Source organism: Branchiostoma lanceolatum, chromosome 7 (assembly GCF_035083965.1).
Source record: "Branchiostoma lanceolatum isolate klBraLanc5 chromosome 7, klBraLanc5.hap2, whole genome shotgun sequence".
In the NCBI taxonomy this organism is placed as follows: domain Eukaryota; kingdom Metazoa; phylum Chordata; class Leptocardii; order Amphioxiformes; family Branchiostomatidae; genus Branchiostoma; species Branchiostoma lanceolatum.
Window position 1 is genome coordinate 1,157,489 of NC_089728.1, and position 18,818 is coordinate 1,176,306.

Here is an 18,818-nt window from a genome sequence, read left to right on the forward strand (position 1 = left end):
ATACTTTATTTCTGGACCTATCACAGAGTGACAATTTCATAAGGGGAACGTTTCGGGGTGTTCTAAGTTTCGGTAACGTCACCGAAACTATAGCGGTGTGAAAGTGAGGATACAACTCTACTCGTTCACACCCGGCCAAGTTTCGGTCGACTTCTTTAACCCTAGATATTTCCCACCCGGTTGGTAGAAGTAATTTGAGACAGGAATTTCTTTGTGCACACATCCGTTGGGTAATTCCAAGGGTTTCGGGTGAGTCAGGTGCGCTCCTGTGGTACACAGAAAGCGCCATCATGCGAACTAGATTGAAACTGCAGTGGTTTCGTAGAAAATGAAACGCCCATCTGATTTGATGGATATATTTCATGCCACCGACCAACTCTCAAACACTCAATACACAAGAAAGACAATACACTTTCAGTCTAATATATATAGATACTTCTTTCACAAGAAAATACAAAATATGACATCATCATAAAGCCAAACCACAGAACACTGCACAGAAGGGTGCCCAGATCCCCCTTTCTCTATACACTGGGCAGCATGGTATATAACAGTAACGTGTAACGTTAAGAGTTGCACTAGATGTATGTCATTTGTTTGCTAATTCGTAAAGGTCTTGCACAGAAATGTCCTTCCCTTATTTATCTATCTAAAGTACCCCTTGGCCATGCAACATCGTACAGCTTTCTTCTGGACACTGAAAAACACCTGAACTTGGAATGTGTCATAGTTTGAACCAGATGAACTTGAGTTTTGTTATGTAAGAGTGTAACCAAATCCTTTCGTAGTACCGATAGTTGAGTTTGTTGTCAAGCCCTTTTGGACAGACATCGCTATTTGGTACACACATCTTTGTCCATTCTGATCTTATGGAAAATTACATCTGTTCCTTTCTCAAAATGTCGTTCCTTTCATCAGATATATGATGAGCTACAATATGAAATATGGCCCAAAACCACAAAGTCATTCATTTTAAGCAGTTCCTAAAAATCACTAATACTAAAAAAAGAGTGCAACACTGCCTAGTATGTTACAGCATTCTGTATACCACAAAAAGACCAATAGAAGAGTGCAACTTCAATGTTTTGTTTGACAGAAAATTCCACAGATTTTCTATATAAAGTTGTTGGATATATTTGCTATGGTATATTGTGTGTACATCAGGTGCTATATTAGCTTCAGCTTAGTGTTTCCATTGTTCAATGTGTTCTATGATAGCTGACAAATAGTGCACTTTAACCATATCATAAATATACTGTACAATCAGTTCCTAATGTGGACTACTTCACCTATTCACTTCACAGCACATCTCACACAGGAGAAAAAGACTCATGCTAACACCATGTTTAATTTACACTTTACACCATATTTGTCTGTGGCTGTACCACACCTCACCTTTAAGTAGGGGTGTGCATGTAATCAGTTTTGTTTCCTATTTCAATGATGTACAGTAAGCATGTGTGCTCAAAATTTTTCCATACTGCCTATTTTTATATTGTGTATGATTCCAATGTAAGGTTGAATCACACACAAATTCTAACTATCTCCTAGCAAACGTTCCAAATGAACCATTGAGACAGCCTATAGTACATGTGTGCCTGCAAAGCTGGTGTGTCATCCAAAATAACAGTTACTGTAACAAAACAAAAAAATTATTTTCTCAGTGATTTTATGTTTGCTTTTTTCAGTGACCTTTCAACCGTGAACTTGAACTGCCACAAACATTTCCCATTTTACAGAAAATCGCTACAGGTAGTTTCATCCATGTGCACGAACTTCATCCACGTGCACGAACTTTAAACCGCCGAAAACACTCCATTTTATCCCTACTGCGAAAGCAAATCCCTGCAAGCATTTCCCTGTTACAGTACAACAGCTGACTGATTCAGATTCAGAGGTGTAGCTATCTTAGCAGTCAAAGGCGACAATTTCAAGCATGCAGAGTTGTTGATTTCTTGTGTTTTTCCCAATGTCACATGGTATGAGAAGTTGCCTGCACAAAGGAGACACTGACATTATAACAACAAATTCATTTGGTCCTTTGACAGTCTTTGATATACAATGTACTTAAAAAGTTGAAACCTACAGGGAAAATAGACCCTTCAGAAACACATATTCCCCACACACAACAACCTATGTTTAAGAGCTCTTACTTAGATATATGTACTGTACATAGTCTGTTTCTTTTTTTCTTAAAGATTTTTGTCTGAGGACCAAGGAATTGTGGAGGAGAAGCCTGAAGTACTACACTATTCACAGATACTGATTGCCATACCAATGTCCCCACTACTACTACTAGTCTCTGATTCTTCAGTTTTAGGAGCATCTTATATCACACAGATTTTGCTTTTAAACTAAACTATCACTAAAACCAATAAAATGTTCCTGTACAGAGATTTTAAAAAACAATTGTAATGTAAACAAATAAACAATCTTAAAATAATAGCTAACAATTTTTCCATGCACCATATGATCATAAGAAAGATCTGTAGTAAAAAGACTGCTACCTAACATCTATTCAATCCATTCTGTACAACACCTTCAAATAACAATACTGTACATAATTTACATCATACATGTGTGAGCAACCCGATACATCAAACTTCTCCTAAGGGGTTCACACTTGTGCGTATATCAAGTCCGTATGAGTTTCGTACTGACATTTTTGGGCACAGGTAAAGTTTGTGGCCAAAGAAGTAATTTTTTTACTTTGACCCACTGTTGTGCAGCCTGGTAATCTAAAAAAAAAGGAAAGACTTCTTTGGTCGCAAACTTTTCCACAGCAAAAAAATGTCAATACGCAACGCATACGGACTTGATATATGCACAAGTGTGAACAATCCCTTACTCCTGATATCTTATTTTATTTCCAAGCAGACGTTAGGATGGGAGACGGTAATGTCTTCTGGCTGTCCTGTTTGAGATGGATGTTTGTATGTCAGAAAACGTTAAGATCATCAATCCTTACATCTGCTTGGAGGACTATGTTCTATCAAGGAGATAAAAAGAAAGTCCCCAAATATGGCCACTGTTCCCCCAAAGGACCCTCTGCGGTGTAAGAGGTGGCCTTTCTAACCAAGCACAGTGCCTGTAATATGTACCCACAGTCAGTCCACTAGTACCCCGGTAAGAGAGGCCAAGTAACAAATTATGTCATCTGACTGTTGATGCAATTAACAAAAACAACAGGCACTGCATTGCACTACCATATCATCATTCCACAAAATCACAGGGAACAAGGGGCAAATGAAGTTTCATGTACTGTATATCTGTTTAAATACTGATATGATAATCTATACTCATACACTACTATGACATCACTTTCCACTACATTAAGTATATATTCATTTTGCATTTGAGCACAAGCTATAAGTACCAACTAGTACGCCAAGTCCATCACTTATATAGACATATCATATATTACACTTAGAAAAAAATTCTCTGCTCTACATGTACTGCCACCAAAAATCAAGCCAAGTAACAAGAAAGAAAAATGTTGTGTCAACACAGCAAGATGTGGAGGACACAAAAAATTACAAAAGTGTACAACTTTTGTAATTTCTTGTTCTAGACAGTTTTGTACCAAGATTCTGACCATGTTTTAATAATCAAGAGGTTTGAAATCTTTGCTGTTCTTTCAACACAAAAAAAACTTTTAAAAGTTTCCTATTTGAAAAATTTCCACCTCCGTTTTAATTTTTTCCTGATGTAAAACTCTGAATTTAGAGAGAAACATTGTCATTAGAAAGTTTGGGAAAATTCTTTAAAGTTTTACTAATTAACTAATTGCTCAAGAGGTAAATGAGTTCATGCATTTGTAATTCAAAACATAGCCCTTAGGATGTAAGCTATTCTTCTGTAATGTAACAAAGGTGTCAAAAAAGTATTAAAAACATGAACTGTACAGAAGTAATGAGTTTTAAGTCTCTCCGGTAGACTTTCTATTTCCAAATATACAAACAAATTAGAGAATTACCAAATCTCCAATGTAGTGGCAAGTGTTGTATTCGTGTTGATACATACATAGTGGGCACATACTGCATAAAATAATCTACTGGTGATAACAAATACCAAAAATGCACACACCCATTAACAAAACCTTCACATCAGATGGCCTTGTACAGTCTTAAATAAAAATATGCTAACATATGCTAATCATATCACAATTTAGATAAAATCAATTCACCCCTCACAAGAAATGGTATTGCCCCATCTCTGTTGGGAAACCCAATGAGCAGGATCATACCATTGTGCAAACAGGGGTGTGTACAAGCTCATCTCTTCTCGTCCTTGGAGTTACTTTTGGTTTCCGTGGCGATTTTCGTTCCCTCGACGGAGTCCCGTCTCCCCTCCCCAGACGTGCTCGGCGACGGGTTCCCCTGTGGTTTGTACGCGTCGAGCAGGCCCTTCACGCGGTCGTCCGTCGGACCCCACTTGGCGAACCCCGCTTCGTTCTGCAGAATCAGGACCAGGGTGCCGTGCACCGACTTGTGGTACAGGTCGCTCCTGCCAGGGGGTGGGGGGGAGAACAAGTCATTTCTATACGTCGATAAAAGTTAGACCTCTAGGCAATAAGATACGCAAAAAAAAACCAGTCCCTCAAGCAATCCAGGATATAATCTTGGAAATGGTCAGGTGTTCCAAGTAGCATCCACTACTTGTCAGTAACTCTGAGCAAGATTTGTCAAACAGCATGTTCTCAACCACGAACTACGAATCCATATGCAAATAAAGTGAAGACAGTATTAGATAGTCCAATTGGAAAAGAAAATACTAGACATTCATTTCTTAGTTTGATTTTATTCTTCATTTGCAAACTCATGCCTGAAGGCTACAATATTTTCTCTAATATAAAAGTGTGCACTTAAAATCCATCAGATTTTTCCTCTCTCTTCATACACACAGCAGTAAGGAAGAGCACTACAGGACTCACCCCGTGCAGACGTGCTGAAGTCCACTTCTGTACTCGTGCTCGAAGGCCGGCACCACCACCGTCTTTCTCTTGAATCTAAACAAATCAGAACGACACATACGTTGATGAAGGTTAGACTTCTAGATAATAAGATACGCCAAATGACAGTTACTCAAGCAACTGTAAACAATTTGGAAACAGACGTTTAAGACAGCATCTGCTGTCAACAGACACATTTTAACAGAAGCAAGATATTTGAATGGTTTTGTTTATTCTCCTGGCATCCTTGTAATTGCATTCTCCATCCTGAGCAGGGACTGGCGGGTTTGTTTGTTTGTTTGTTTGTACTTACATGCTGTTCTCCATCCTGAGAAGGGCGGGGATGGGCGGATCTCTCCACTCGGGGATGAACACCAAGAACGACAGGGGCTCCGACGAGGTTGCTAGGAGACGCTGGTAAACAGAAAAGGTTACCATGTCAACAGACCCGAGATGGACAAGAAATAAGCTTGATTTTATGAAGCCCCTTTTTTCTTAGGTTGAGGTTTGATGCCCTAAAGCTCCTTCATACACAGGGCCGCCGGCTTTACGTACCCCTCCGATAAGACTATGCAACTCTTTTCCAGTCGTGTTCAGGCCTGGACGCAAACTAGGGCCGCTGACTCCACGGGATTTGAACCAGATGTGGTGAGAGGCAGAGTGCGACACCCTCTAAACCACGCTGACACGACATTACAAGGGTCTGAAGGAACAAACTACTACATGTACGACTACTCACCTCCAAGTGTTCTGCCATGGCGTTGAGGAGTTCTTCACTGAATGGAGGGTTGGCCTCGAACGACCCTGACACGGGGTGAAAGTCAAGTACAGGCCTGGAACAGGACCCAGATATGTGAACTTTGATTCTCAAATCCTCTCAAGCATGCAACTTGTGTTTGGTTTCCCTTAAAACATATTAGGTGAAAGTTAGGGTAAATTATATCGGCTTTCACAAAATTGTGGCCTCTGTCTGCCATAGTGCTAGTTCTAAGTCTGTATAAGTACTATCAGTTTGGATTACCGGATTTGGATGTTGAAATTGCTGTTGTTATAATTTTTGGTTTGGAGACACCAAATTTTCTAAACTTCTGGCGCATCAATTGGAATTTGTGCTGGTACCTTGGGTGATACGGAATACAGCATTTTGAATTCTATATAAATTGTCATTAACACCCATATCAAACCATATCACGGCCCAGGTAGGACATAAACAAAAATAATTTTGCCTACCCTCTTGAGCCGAAATACCCGTCCGTATCAGGAAACGCCGAGCAGTACTGTCTGAAGTAGCAGTTCAGTGGCGATGCAAACAGTTCAAAGGTCACCCCAAAGTGCTTGTGCATCGCCTCAAACACGGGAACAGGCAGCGCGCCCTGCAGCCCCGTACCCTCGTTAGGACTGGAGCCAAACAGCGTCTGAACAACAGGGAGGAAAAACACGGTTGGTACGGGGATGTCACCAGTTTAACCACAGACTACACGGAAGGCAGTCTCCTCATCATATCCTTGTACGCCTACGAAGATTTCTATATGCTTGTTATGACAGGGCTGAAAAAACTGGATGCATGTGCACTTATGTGCAACCAAAATTGTGTACCTAGATGTTTTGTAGCCTATAGCGTTAAGGTACTATTGTACACTAGTATACAGAATATCATTGAGATTCAAGTACAGTCAGAAAAAGCTTGTGTTGTACCCGTGCTGTACTTTGTTTGATGTATTACTTGTTTAAAATTTTGTTAGCTATAGAATTTCAGATTGAAGCTCTCAAGAGAGGCTGTAGTGCTTGTAATAATGTTTTGCTGACCCAAAATTCTTTCTGTGTACCTAATTTGTCGGTTGGGTTCACCAGTGCACCTATTCCCAAAAATGATTTTCGAGCCCTGTATGCTCTATGGATGACTTTTTTTTCTGATTTCTGACATTATCCAGTAAAGGTAAGTTCACATCAAGATTTGATAAAGAGACTACCTGCCTACTACATGTTCCTCTGATGGTATCTGGTTAAATAATCACTCATTCACAAAAATACTGATTGGCACATTTGAGAGATCACAGAAAGGTGTCCAGAATTCCTTGATTGACCTACTACATGTACATGATCAGATACAAGGAGACGTTCTTCCCATACAAATTATTGGTTGTATTGTTAGAACAGGGGTACTGTAGACAAGTCATAAACATCACACCAGTAACTCTTTTCATCTTTTACTATGATATGAGTAAAATGATATAAAGTGACCATCTAAACCTGGACTAGAAATTGCCTTCTGCCAAGTGAGAGAAAAAGCTAATTTTGCAATGGGACATTTTTCGATTGCATGCTAAATTTAAGACAAGTTTGTATAGCAACAGACTAAATGATTTTACAAGAGGAAGAGGAACATGTTACTGGTGTGACTTGTTCGATGTCTACAGCACCCTGGGGGCCAGACTGTTGGTCGGCAAGTTATTATTAATCCAACGCCATGCGGGTTTTAATATCTTGCATTTCTATCATCATCATCATCATCATCATCACATGGTTGAGTAATCGGCACTCCGGCTTAATTGACCTGAGTTGCGGGGTCGTTGCTGCCTGCCGACCGCTCTCCACGCCCCGGCGCTCCCCAGCGTCGAGCGAAGTCGTGGCCGGACTCAGCGAAACCCTGGTCAAGTGCGAGAAGTCAAGGTTCTGCCCAACATGAGGTGCGAGTCCGTACGACCCACCCAAACTACACTTGTACCAAACTACTGTAACTTCAAGGGTGGTTTTATATGCAGTAAGAATGAAAAGTTTTACATGTTTTTATCTAGCTATTCTCCATACCAAATCAAGGTAAAGTTTGGTAGAATATTACTAGAATGATACAATGGGAAAGTATTTCCATGTTTTGTAATACACTTTGGTAACGTGTACTTTCAACACAGGCTGTCTCCAGCTTTAAATTTTTGTCCATTCCGCTAATTGTTTGTGAGCTCATGCTGGTAATTTTCCTTGTTGAATCTGTCATTTTAAGCCTTCAAAAATATATTTTCTTCAATTTCATGTCATGAAATTCAGATTTTGGGGGCGGATGGGGTGAAAGAAGCAAATTTCTGTCCAGGGACGGAGAGAAGGGTCCTGGTGACAGCCCTGGTAGCAACCCACCCAAACTACACTTCTACCACTTAGTGGTAAAAACCAGCAGCATACTAATGTACATACATTTTTTGTGCTCTGTTGTTGGGAGAACCTTGGCTTCCAGTGCAGTATGTCAAAGAGTCAAAAGTGGTCAAAAACTAGATCCTAGACAAGCCTAGCCTACCCTTTCAGCAAATAAAACTGTACAGTCCCTGAACTGATCAACATGACAATTAAGTATGAATCAAGCACTTTTGCCTGCAACACACAGAGAAATGATCATAGTAGACCACTTCGGATCATCACTAGTTTGCACATAATCTTAGCAGATTTACTAGATTTTATCAAATATACTTCTTCTACTTGTAAGGGCGCATCAATGCACCAAATGGTGATGTTATGAGACGTCAGGAGGTACATCATGTAGAGGTTGGGATCATTTAAAATGTTTTAGCTCAAATTACAAGTTACAGAACTTTCAACCTTCTTCCTATTAATGGTCAGAAAGGGATCGGATTGAGAAGGATTCCTTGACAAGATCTACTGAATGTGGAGAGGGCCATTTAATAACTAATGCTCGGTATTGGTAACTAAACCTACTCAAATTCCTACCCTATGACTTCACCCTCACTGTACCAACAGCACCAAACTCAACACTACTGGCAAGGACATTGGGACATTACATGGAAAGATCTGGTCTATAAATAAATCTGTGCTTTTGAACTGGTTGCTTCTGATATTTAAAGATGCTTAGGGATACGATGGCCCTAAACAACAATGTTCAAACTTTATCTCCAACATTTTGTTCAGTAAGTCTGAAACAATTCACTAGTTTCTTGGTCAGAACAGACTATACTTTTATCTCTATTTGGGTCTGAACATTTATTCACAGGTCATAACTGTTCCTCTAATTAGTAACTAGTAGTAGTCAGACGAATGCTAGACATTTTCCCTGCTAGACTTTACCAAAGTTCCTAAACCAAAGCTGTTCTGGAATTCTGCATATCTGAGAAGACGAAGGTATGCTGTGCCATTGTAAGTACACCAATTCTGACTGTAGACTACGAACACAGAAAAATGGGTACCTAACTAGGCAAGAAATTCTCACTCAAAATTAAATCATAACAAGATACAACTGTTTTCACTTTCTGAGTTTTACACAAATTTAGATATTACATACTGTTCTCTCTTCAGTACATCTTCGGGGTCAAACATCTTGCTATCTTTACCAAGAGATTTGGCAGAAATTCAGTCCTTACTGTGCTTCACAAGGTTTTATACAGGAAACTGTATGAGCATCTCTAAAAATCACACTTCAAAAACTTCTGGTCAAACAAGATACATGTACCTTCCTTATTCTACTGTCCATTGCAACAGCTTCAAATTGATAGGAAAATGGGTTTTTCCCAAATTTATCCTTTTTTTTTCTTTCTACACAAAATCACTATTGTGTATGCATTTTCTCTAAAAATTGGCAAGATGGCGACATGTTTCCCCTGGTTAGATAAAGAATAAACGAAATTAAATCTAATTTGGATTTTTTCAATCCTTTGATAAGATGGGACAACAGGTCCCTGGATAAAACCCTGCACAGCACAAGTCATGTTTTAACAACTACAGAACGACGCGAGGCACGGGGTATTGTGAGCACCTGATATCTCCTGAGCAGACACCAGACTCTTGGTAGGAAGTTCTCCAGCGGCCGGTCGTCGCGACAGTGGATGCGGTAGAGATGTTCCTGGAAGGGAAACATACATGTGTCTGAATTCCTGGAAGGGAAATGTACATGTGTCTGAATTCCTGGAAGGGAAACGTACATGTGTCTGAATTCCTGGAAGGGAAATGTACATGTGTCTGAATTCCTGGAAGGGAAACGTACATGTGTCTGAATTCCTGGAAGGGAAATGTACATGTGTCTGAATTCCTGGAAGGGAAATGTACATGTGTCTGAATTCCTGGAAGGGAAACGTACATGTGTCTGAATTCCTGGAAGGGAAATGTACATGTGTTCCTGGAAGGGACGCGGACACACAAGTTGTGTACTACAAGCTGTGAGGCAACAGGAATGGACGCAGTAGAGATGTTCCTGGAAGGAAAGTCAATTCTTGACTGTTACACACTACAGGTGGATATTGGTCCAACAGGCTCAGATGCAGGTACAGAGGAGCACTCATATACGCAGGGATTAAAAAATTCACTTGCCCTACAGGGCAGGTACATAAAAAATCTTTTGGCCGCAGCCAACTTTTCACTGGTCTAAAATTTAAATGACATATTTCTAAAGCATTTTTACTTGCAGTAAGGAAATTACCTTATTTTTCAGTCAAAATAGCACTTAAAAGCATGTAACCAAGGAGTCAGGACTCTTCCAGCTTGCTAAATTCACATTGTATGGATGTCATGTGTCATATCTGAAAGGAAAGGGCTGGCTACCCAATGGGGTCTGACAAGTTTCCAGGCCTGGTCAGTCGGCTGAAACAGCTGAGTCCTCTTACAAGACTAAGTTCACCCTAAGTCATCTATGAGTCACTAGTAGCACCTGAAAGTTTGGCCCTTAAACTTGAGACAGTTGCAACTCTTACAAAACTTAGTCTATCCTGAGTCATTCATAAGTCACCAATGGCATCAAGGTTTGCAAAGGTGTATTTACCAGTTTCTGTAGGTAGTTCTGGTTGAGCGTGAGGACCTCGCCCTTGAACCTGAGACAGCCGACGTTGTTCTCCACGTGATAGGAGATGGAGGGCAGGCGAGGACACGACACCACCATGTGGATCTGGTAACACTGCACCCGTCGCTTGTGCACCTCGAACTTACGGTGGATCTCTGTGGGAACATTGGGAAACAAGGGTGATCATGAAAAATAACTGTGGCGACAGTGGCTGTTTAGGTGTGTTTTATACCATGATATTACTTTACATAGTTGTTGAGCTTTTTCAGGTGAAGAAGATAATTCTGCACCCGCCGCTTCTGCACCTCAAACTTACGGTGGATCTCTGCACAAACATAGGTAAACAAGAATGGTCATAAAAAATAACTGTGGCGACACTGCACCCGCCTTTTCTGCACCTTAAACTTACGGTGAATGTCCAAACAAATGGAAACAAGTTAGGGTGGTCATAAAAAAAAACAGCGACAACACTTTTTGAGTTTTTTTAGGTAATGGAGAAAACACTGTACAAGAGAAAACTGAGCAACCGAAGATCGCACATCTTACACATACAATTCTACATTGTATACAATCCATCTGCTAAGATGGAAGGATGCCTACACACATTGGCAATTGTACAAGATACACAAACAGACAGAAACAGTTATAGAAACAAGTCAAAAAATTACATCACTCTTCTGGGGTGACGTAAGGAAACATGCTGCAGTTAAAGTATCCCAGACATCTTGATAACACGCATAGGGGTGGTGCCCATCTCCCTTTCCGTGGCCTTTGGGCCACACATTTGTGCAATTCACTACAGTAGGGGGCTGGTCCGCTAGTAGTGATGTGTGTGTTGAACTTCCATACTCTTTCCCAAATGCTGAGTGCTAAGCAGAGGAAGCAGTATGTACCATTTTTATAGTCTTTGGTATGACCCGGCCGGGGTTCGAACTCGCGACCTACCGTATGCAAGGCGAACACTCTACCCACTGTAGTGGGAATGTTAAAAGGGAAGAAACAGAAGCACATCCCACCTTCGATCCCGTGCTCCTTGAGGATCTCCCAGTGTTTGTCGTAGATTTTCTTGGCGGACTCGCAGGACAGGTGGTAGATCTTCTGGCAGATTCCTTCCACGGACGACTTGGCCGCCTCGGACAGGTGAGGTCCGCACTGCGTCTTCAGGTGAGTCAGTCTCTCCTGCAGGTGGGACAAAAAGTGAAAGTGGTATCGATCCAGGTCAGTCTTGAATGACTGATCACTTAAGTCCCCGTCACAAATAAGAAACTCAGCTCGGCCGACGTGTTGGTGAGCTTCAAATGTGCATTTTCGGCCGAAGTCCTGTCGATTACGCAGGCTTCTGGCGATTTTTAGGAATCAAAGTTGATCCAAATATTGGCCTTTTACCAGGTTAGTCTATTCTGACTTCGTCCATGTCCAAGAGATGGTACCATCTCATGGGGGATTTTTAGTTTTTGGTGTTCGACGGACATACCCGAGATTTTCATTGGAAAATGGGGTCGACGCTCGGGCGATTTTGAAATTCAGCGAGCTTCGGGCAATCTACAAATTTGGCTAACGCTCGCATGAATTGTGATGCTGGCTTTAGGACACATGACCTTACTAACAAATGACAGCTGCAGGATCAAATCTTAAAACTCTGTCTAATGCCAAAACAAGACATGTTTTACTTCCTCCTCACCTGATAATCCTCCAGAGTTGCGTTGTTCTGCCGCCGCAGCCACTGCATGATGTCCTCCACACTCCACTTCACAATCTTACGGCTGTCGGGGGAACAGTTTCTGTACAGGGAGGAAAAAACTAAAACTCAAAACTTCACAATCTTACGGCTGTCGGGGGAACAGTTTCTGTACAGGGAGGAAAAAACTAAAACTCAAAACTTCACAATATTACGGCTGTCTGTGGAACAGTTTCTACACATAGACGAAAAACAAAACTGCAGCACATGGTGGGAAAGCCTCTTAATGAAAGCAAAACAGGGCGTTCTCTGGGTGTCTAATTTCTTTGTGTCTTTAGTGTAAGGCATCAAGAAGACCCCTGCTAGCTAACAGCCTGCCTGCGTATGACTCGTACCTGGACTCCACCATCTTCTTAGCTGCCTCTGCGTACTTGAAGACGTACTTCCGCGCCTCAACGGGATGTCTGAGGCGGCAGCCGCGGACGGGGATGTCGCTCATGATCTCACGGTACATGGAGGCCGAGACCTCGTGCGGACAGTTCGTAGGTAACATGGGGTCGTTGCCCCGGTCTGTGACCTTTCTCTCCAGCACCCAGCGGTTGAAGGACTCCCGCGGTGCATCGATCCCTGGGAAAATAATGAATGAATGAAACGAGAGACAAGACGTTGACACAAAAAGTGATAGGATAGAGGGAATGAATGAGTGTCTTATCAGCAGCATGTTGTAAATCAACTTAAAAGAACATAGGTACATGTAGGTATACCATGTAAGCATCCAGCCTTTAAACATGTACTTTCTCTTGCCAGACAGAACTTCTGGTACCAAATATGTCATTTAGACCCTATCTAGTTTATTCAGTTACAAACTTGGACACAAACGGGTACTCCATTCAACCGAATTGGGCCCGTAACAAGTTAACAGAATACAGACGTAGGCGGTCATAAATAATACATGTGAAATAAAATTAATGCAGCAATTTTGCTGTATTACACAGCCTAATCTTCCACTAGAGGTTGCGACCAAATTGTTTCCCACCTTCCCTCGTCTGGCAGAGCTCCTGGTACTGGGACCGTAGTTTGTTGGTGAGCTGGGCGCGGTATGACTCCGCCTCGGGGTGCACAGGGGGCATGGTGCAGGGGGGGTGCTCGAAGATGATGGCGTTACTCGGGATCTCAAAGTTCCAGTACACCCTGGGGGGGGGGGGGCAGAGATGTGTTATTATTCACCTTACAGTGCCTAGTGGCACATACATGTGCGTATGTACCAGTACGTACCAGTTTTCCTGCTGTTTCAGTAGTCCAGAAACACTACTGGTACCCTCAGGCACACAACTAATAGATATTTCTTAATGAAGCCTCAAAGCCAACAATGTAGTATATGTGTACACGTGACGATTTCTGAGTCTAAAATCTCCTTTTCCATCAGAGTTCCATGTAAAACTTGTGTGGTGCAAGTAACCAAGGCATGTATGCAGGAACTAAAGAGGAAAGTCATTAAGTTTGAGTTTCAGTTTATTTAGATCCAGAATTAGCTTAACAATAAACATGTCAGGTACATTGCAGCTACTCTTCCTGTGGTCCTTATCAACAAACATAACTGGATTAAACTACATGACACACAGGAGCATAACATATACAGAATATACATGTACATAAATGTTTAAACTACTCACGGTCCCTCCATCTTCATCTTCTTACTGGGGCTCATGGACCCCAGGCTCGTGATGCTGGCCTCTGAGTCACGCCGCCTCTTCAGGTCAAAGGACGGCGGCGAGCGCACGTCCGTCGGCGTGTCCGGAACACTGATGCCGAGTGGATCCGTCTGGGAACGACAGAGATGGCAGACTTCAACCCCTTACCCATAATGCTTTGTGAATGATAGCTAAGAATAAGTTAAGAACAAAAACCATCACAGATAGCAAAACTTTTTTCTTCCCAATAACACACAATTGTGTATGTACAATTCTATCAGTGCTACAGAAACACTACTAAAGTCTAAACAATTGTGTACGTACAATTCTATCAAACTGAGTGCTACAAAAACACTCCTAAACAAGTGTGTACGTAGAATTCTGTCAGTGGTACAGAAACAGTACTAAATATAAAATAGTGAATACGTACAATTCTATCAATGCTACAGAAACACTCCTAGTTAAAAATACAAGTGTGTACATACAATTCTAACAGTGCTACAGAAATACAGTACTAGTACACTGCTACAGAAACACTACTAAACAATACGTTCAATTCTATCAGTGCTACAAAAACACTACTAAACAAGTGTGTACGTATTACAATTCTATCAGTGCTACAGAAACACTACCAAATAGCGAATACGTACAATTCTATCGGACCCCCCGGGCACCCCGTTATGAGGAGACTTGTGCACCACCGGCATCTCCCAGAGCGACTCTCCCGTCATCTTGTTGAAGAAGTACCACCTCTTCTCGCGCTTACTCCAGAACCGCCTCCAGCCGGCCTGACACAAGGAAGGAAAAAAGAAAGTGAGAGTGATGTCAAACAAGTTTAGCACAATAAACGAACTCAAAGAACAGTTGAGATACTCTTCAACTGGTTGTGACGGAGAACACTGATGCTATATTCAGTAGCAACAGTCCTGGGGGAGTTCCCATAGCTCTTTTCAAGAAGTACAATGAAATAACGAGTTGGACATTTGACCTTTTATTTCTACATAAAAAAGAACTTCTTGTTTTGTTTCGTAGTTGTTGTTTTACATTTCCTTCATCAGAGAATCATGACTGAGGTCCAAAGAACTTGGGAATCATTTGATTTTGATTGGAACATCTTGCATGCCTAAGTTATGTCTGAGTCTATGACATGTGGATTTGTGTTCTTTTCACCAAGTTTCCAACCTACCCTGAGCACCTCCTCGGGCAGGTCGTGCACCGGGTCCGGGCCAGGCGACTGGGGGGTCGGCGGGTCCGAGGATTTATCCGACGATCCGGTAGACATGGCGAACAGCTTAGGCTGATCTATACTACAGATAGAATCTTGGTACAGACGACGTCAGCTTTCAAACCTGAACACAGGGAAGGAATAGAATCTTCTTAGCTTAAACCCACTCCAAAGAACTTGGTGGGACAAAGTGCACAAGTAAATATAAAATGAACTTCACAAGAAAGACATTTCTAGAACACACACATATGAAATCCTGATACAGACTACGTCAGCTTTCAAACCTGGAGACAGGGAAGGAAACCTCCTCCGTGAATAGTTTCATCAGGTTGGTAAGTCACTGAATGATAAAAAAAAGACTCCTTGTACACAACCAAATGCATAGATCTATAAACAGCAACACCTGTGCTGCAGTGCAATGTGAACCAGTCAGAATTTCTCTGAGGAAGGTGACAGATGGTCATCGAAACGTTGGTTGAATAAATCACTTGGTTGTGTACAAAGAGTCTTCTTAGCTTAAGTCCACTTCAAAGAACTTAGTGGTACAGAGAGCAAATGTACTGTGAATGGCATTGACTGATATATAGAATGCACTCAAGATAAGAAAGACATCTCTAGATAACCTTACATATGAAATCCTGATACAGAGCAGGGCTCGAAATTCATTTTTGGAAATAGGTGCACTGGTGCACTCAACCAAAAACAATAGGTGCACAGAAAGAATTTTGGGTGCACCACAAAATAAAGTTGAATGTCAGCGAAACATAATTACAAAGTTTAACGCTCTTAAGAACTTCAACCTGTTTCTATAGCTAACTTCAAAATAACAAACAAGTAATACATCAAATCAAGTACAACTGTTACAAAAGGTTACATTGCTTTTTCTTTTTCAAAAATAAAATAAAATAAATTGCTTTTTCTGATACTTACATTTCAAGAGTATTCTGTATGCTTAGTACCTTTACCCTATAGCCTACAAAAATACCTAGGTGCAAGTTGGTGCACCCACAGTCAAAAATTAGGTGCACAGCTCCAATTTTGGGAGCACACAGGTGCACATGCACCCACTATTTCGAGCCCTGCAGACTATGGCCAGATCTTCGGCCCTCCAAGGACTGCCTGGCAGAACCACTGATGTCATGCTTGATAATGAATATTTTGCAAATGATGGCAGATTTAGTAAACACGTAAAAGACTTTGCTGCTTTCCTTCTCTCCAACAAACTCTAAACATAATTCAGCTTGAGACAATAGCCTTTCAAACCTGTGTAGATCTCACGAAATGAAGTTTACCAAGAAAACTTGCAATATAGGAAGTTGTATGTACCAAAAGACCAACTATATGGGCTATGGTGAGTGTACTACGAAGAGTGAAAACATTTAAAACGTTACTGGAGAAAGAGACAGACTGCTCAGACAAGGTTAATTAACATGCATGTGGTAAGTCCAAATGTGCAATGAATGTAACGTGTTAAGTTGACCACAAACTACTAGTAACCAACAATCATCATTTACAGAGAATATCCCTACAATCTATCTTGAATGTTGATATCTAGAGGGAATATAAATAATGCAATAATTCCTATAAATAATGCAAATTGCAACAGGTGACCATCCCAAAAACAGAAATAAAAGCAAAAAAAAACTCAAATCCAAAAGAATCAGCTGCATTCACTGCTGAAACCCAATTGGATACTATAGACCTTGGTAGTTATGATACTGTGTATACTACGTCTTACTTGAGTGACCTATATAAATCTCCCAGTGTAAGAAGGAAATCTTTAAAAAGTATTCACGACTGTTACTGCATAATGACGGCTTCCTTTATCGTATTTCACATCCCAAGTCAATCTGAATTATCAATAACAGAGAGTTACGTTCATTATCTGCACGTCATACGATGTAGGACAAGTGCATTTCAGTATATGCAAGACTGTGCATCACGGAAAGTGGTATTGCGACTGGAATGCTCTGCCACGGTCTGTGGTAGATTCAAAGACAGTTCGTCACCTCGTGAGTTCAAAACACGACTAGATAAACATTGGGAGAGCCTGAAGTACATCACATGAGCAACGTTCGTGACCGGGATTTCCACGGGCTGAGCCTCCTCATCCCGAAGATGATAGAGGTATAAATGTATCTCTTCGTCTTCTGGTAAGTTCTACATGTAGCCTGTACAGACACACCCACAACATTAACACCGGCGAAACTATCCCACGCCTTACCGAACGTCTTCGCCTGCTCCTTCGGCGTTGTAAGACACTAGAGTGTCCGTCATCGATCGACTTGTGCAATAAATAACAACAAATGAGAGAGGAATCGTCTAAAACGCTGGATAGTGACGAAGACTTTCGCGTTGAGCCAGACAAGACGCCGACTTCACACGTGTGGCTTGTTTTGAGCCAATGTTTACATCATGTTTCTGCACAATCTAGCGCCGTTAGCGGCAAACCAGGCCATGCAGCGGAGAGAAAAGATACTCAAGAACCAGTCTGAGCCCGAACATACCCTACTCACCTCCATCTGACGGTAAACTCGCCCGAATTGTGCGTTTCAGTCGTGCGAGGACGCCACAGGCCTGCCTTCAGCCGCCATGATGCCCGCAGTGCAGCATGGGATACCACCCAGATTTAAACCTGCATTTCATACCTGAATCCTGCAGATCTTAGTGATTTTAGAAACTGTAGGAATGACTTAGATTGATCTTAATATGTTATAGATCCTATATTAATCATAACCGGCCTGTAAAATAGCCAATTCCACACGAGAAATGTTAATTTTGGTTATACCTAGCTGGTGACGTCACTAGAGCGAGTCCACTCAGCCATGGGGGTGGCAGTGTTTTCAAAGATGACAGAGGAGACCTCGCGCCTGGGGATGAGGGTAACGTCTTCAAGGTCCTTCCAGAGTGATTGCATCTCTCCTTTATAGTCTTGTACGCAGCGGTTACGATCATCAGGCGATGGGGAAGTTTACGGGGATTTTGTTTGATGTATATTTGAACTTTGACTTGTTTGATGTGTGTTGATATCTGGGTAAAATTTCCCTTCTTTGAGTTTGATGATGACTTTCGAACTTCGGCTGAGTTCTGATGACGTACCGTTATGTGTATCGGCTCTGTTTGTATAAAGGACAGAATAATAAATAGGCACAGAAGATGACATAAGGTGTTGGTAACATATTAGATCTTTTTTGTTTTGCTCAAGTCAGGCGCTAGGCCGTCCTTCTGACTCTGAGCTCATGGCCGTTGAAATGTCTATAATAGATGCCATATGATTATGAAGCCAACTTTATCGGTCCTCCGCGCTATTCTGTGGTCACATGTTAAGTATCTGAACAAACAAAACTGCCGAAAAAGATGTTAATATTACGAAATCTTCTAAAAACGTGTCAGATAACATGGATAATGTCTGACTGGTTTGAAAAGTTGGCTTCCGTTCTGAGTTTTCATGCAGTTATCATACCAAACGCTAGGAGGCACTTTTAGTTCATCATGCAGAAACC

At 41.5% G+C, this 18,818-nt stretch overlaps 1 protein-coding gene across 3 annotated transcripts; it reads right to left on the reverse strand.

Annotated features, from left to right (window-relative positions):
- Positions 1-420: 420 nt before the first annotated feature.
- Positions 421-17,958, reverse strand: LOC136438497 (mRNA (2'-O-methyladenosine-N(6)-)-methyltransferase-like). 3 transcript variants are annotated; one of them, XM_066433306.1, is made up of 16 exons: positions 17,832-17,958; positions 15,277-15,439; positions 14,741-14,878; positions 14,073-14,221; positions 13,436-13,590; positions 12,795-13,026; positions 12,403-12,502; positions 11,738-11,900; positions 11,027-11,046; positions 10,704-10,856; positions 9,705-9,791; positions 6,182-6,366; positions 5,691-5,784; positions 5,265-5,365; positions 4,934-5,008; positions 421-4,506 (listed from the first exon to the last, which is right to left on the reverse strand). In XM_066433306.1, the coding sequence occupies exons 2-16, from the start codon at positions 15,370-15,372 to the stop codon at positions 4,275-4,277; spliced, it is 1,980 nt and encodes a 659-aa protein (XP_066289403.1). In that variant the 5' UTR covers positions 15,373-15,439; positions 17,832-17,958; the 3' UTR covers positions 421-4,274. The 3 variants fall into 3 exon arrangements, with proteins under 3 accessions (XP_066289403.1, XP_066289400.1, XP_066289402.1); XM_066433303.1 differs by lacking the exon at positions 11,027-11,046 and having other exon boundaries at positions 10,704-10,876; XM_066433305.1 differs by lacking the exon at positions 11,027-11,046 and having other exon boundaries at positions 10,704-10,876; positions 17,823-17,945.
- Between the last annotated feature and the right edge of the window lie 860 nt (positions 17,959-18,818).

Excerpts from the sequence above, each read along its gene's own strand:
- LOC136438497 (XM_066433303.1), bottom strand. The coding sequence starts at position 15,372 with ATGTCTACCGGATCGTCGGATAAATCCTCGGACCCGCCGACCCCCCAG. Across the intron at positions 9,792-10,703 it reads AGAACTACCTACAGAAACTG|GAACATCTCTACCGCATCCA; the intron begins GTAAATACACCT and ends TTTCCCTTCCAG. Across the intron at positions 5,785-6,181 it reads GGGTATTTCGGCTCAAGAGG|GCCTGTACTTGACTTTCACC; the intron begins GTAGGCAAAATT and ends GTCCTGTTCCAG.